The sequence below is a fragment of the Aplysia californica genome, unplaced genomic scaffold (genome assembly GCF_000002075.1).
Source record: "Aplysia californica isolate F4 #8 unplaced genomic scaffold, AplCal3.0 scaffold01202, whole genome shotgun sequence".
NCBI lineage: Eukaryota > Metazoa > Mollusca > Gastropoda > Aplysiida > Aplysiidae > Aplysia > Aplysia californica.
The window spans coordinates 104,537-105,715 of record NW_004798472.1 but is presented as its reverse complement, the minus strand read 5'-3'; the positions used below and the strand labels follow the sequence as shown (position 1 = coordinate 105,715).

Genomic DNA, 1,179 nt, shown 5'->3' with positions numbered 1-1,179 from the left:
ATACATACATACATACATACATACATACATACATACATACATACATACATACATAGATACATAGATAGATAGAAAAGATAGATAAATAGATACATGAATATTTCATTGTACTATTTCTTTAAGTAAAGGGTAAAGAGTTCATGGACAGCTACGAGATAGAAGATAAAATACACATTCTCAAAGATGGTTAGATGTGTTGATAGATTGACAGACTGATGGCTGGGTAAGTTGGTAGATTAACAGATGAATAGATTGGTAGAACAATAGTCTATTGGACTGATAGATTGATAGATTATTTGATCAACAGATAGATATATTAACAAATCAATAGTCTATGAGAGTGATAGATCGATTGATCATTAGATTATTAGATTGATATGTAAAAACCTATAGATTATTAGATTGATAGATACTGACATTTTCTGTAACACTGGTTACCGGGGGGGGGGGGGGGGCAGAGATGGACAGACAGACGGACGCGCTTGTAGACAAATAGATAGACAGAGAGACAGACTGGCTACTTGATAGAGCGACGGACATACGAACACGCACAGACAGATAGATACGGAGGCTGCTAGGTATATAGACAGACAGATAAACTCACTGGTAGACAGATAGATAGAAAAAATACAGAACGACCTCTGGATAGAAAGACGGACATAATACAAACACACATGTTGATAAATATATAGAGAGACAAAGAATAGAAAGATTTCTAGATAGGTAGACGGACATACGAACACACACTCACACACACCGCACTCGGCCATGTTGAGAACTATGTCATGTGGAGATACGCCACTTTACCAGCGTCGTCTCGCTATGTCACAGCACTGCTGTGTTCAGTACAGGGGCGTAACTGCACAGTTGGGGACTTGTGAGAGCTTGTTGTTAGGGATGATGGCTGTTTTACTGGCACTAATACTGACATTTCTGTTGCCTGTTTTTCCTGCTGCTGTTGCTGTTGCTGTTGCTGATGTGGCCAGGAGGGCGTGGTGAAGGTGACAGAGAAATCGCTGCCACATCTGAGAAACCCGGACATCTTGATTGGAGAGAATGACCTCACATCTCTCAGCTACCTCAACGAACCGGAGGGTGAGTGTGTGTGTGTGTGTGTGTGTGTGTGTGTCTGTGTGTGTGTGTGTGTGTGTGTGTGTGTGTGTGTGTGTGTGCGTTTCT

The 1,179-nt window shown here is 41.1% G+C and overlaps 2 protein-coding genes across 2 annotated transcripts in view; one reads left to right on the top strand and one right to left on the bottom strand.

The window, feature by feature from the left end:
* The window catches only part of LOC101851695 (titin), a gene marked incomplete at both ends in the record, with an annotated part of 144,092 nt that overhangs the window by 48,483 nt on the left and 94,430 nt on the right, over positions 1-1,179 (bottom strand).
* The window catches only part of LOC101851317 (unconventional myosin-Va), a 6,370-nt gene that overhangs the window by 3,331 nt on the left and 1,860 nt on the right, over positions 1-1,179 (top strand). The window contains exon 2 of the mRNA XM_013090284.2: positions 987-1,095. Within this exon, the coding sequence (XP_012945738.1) occupies positions 987-1,095 (109 nt within the window). The remainder of the gene's footprint in view (positions 1-986; positions 1,096-1,179) is intronic.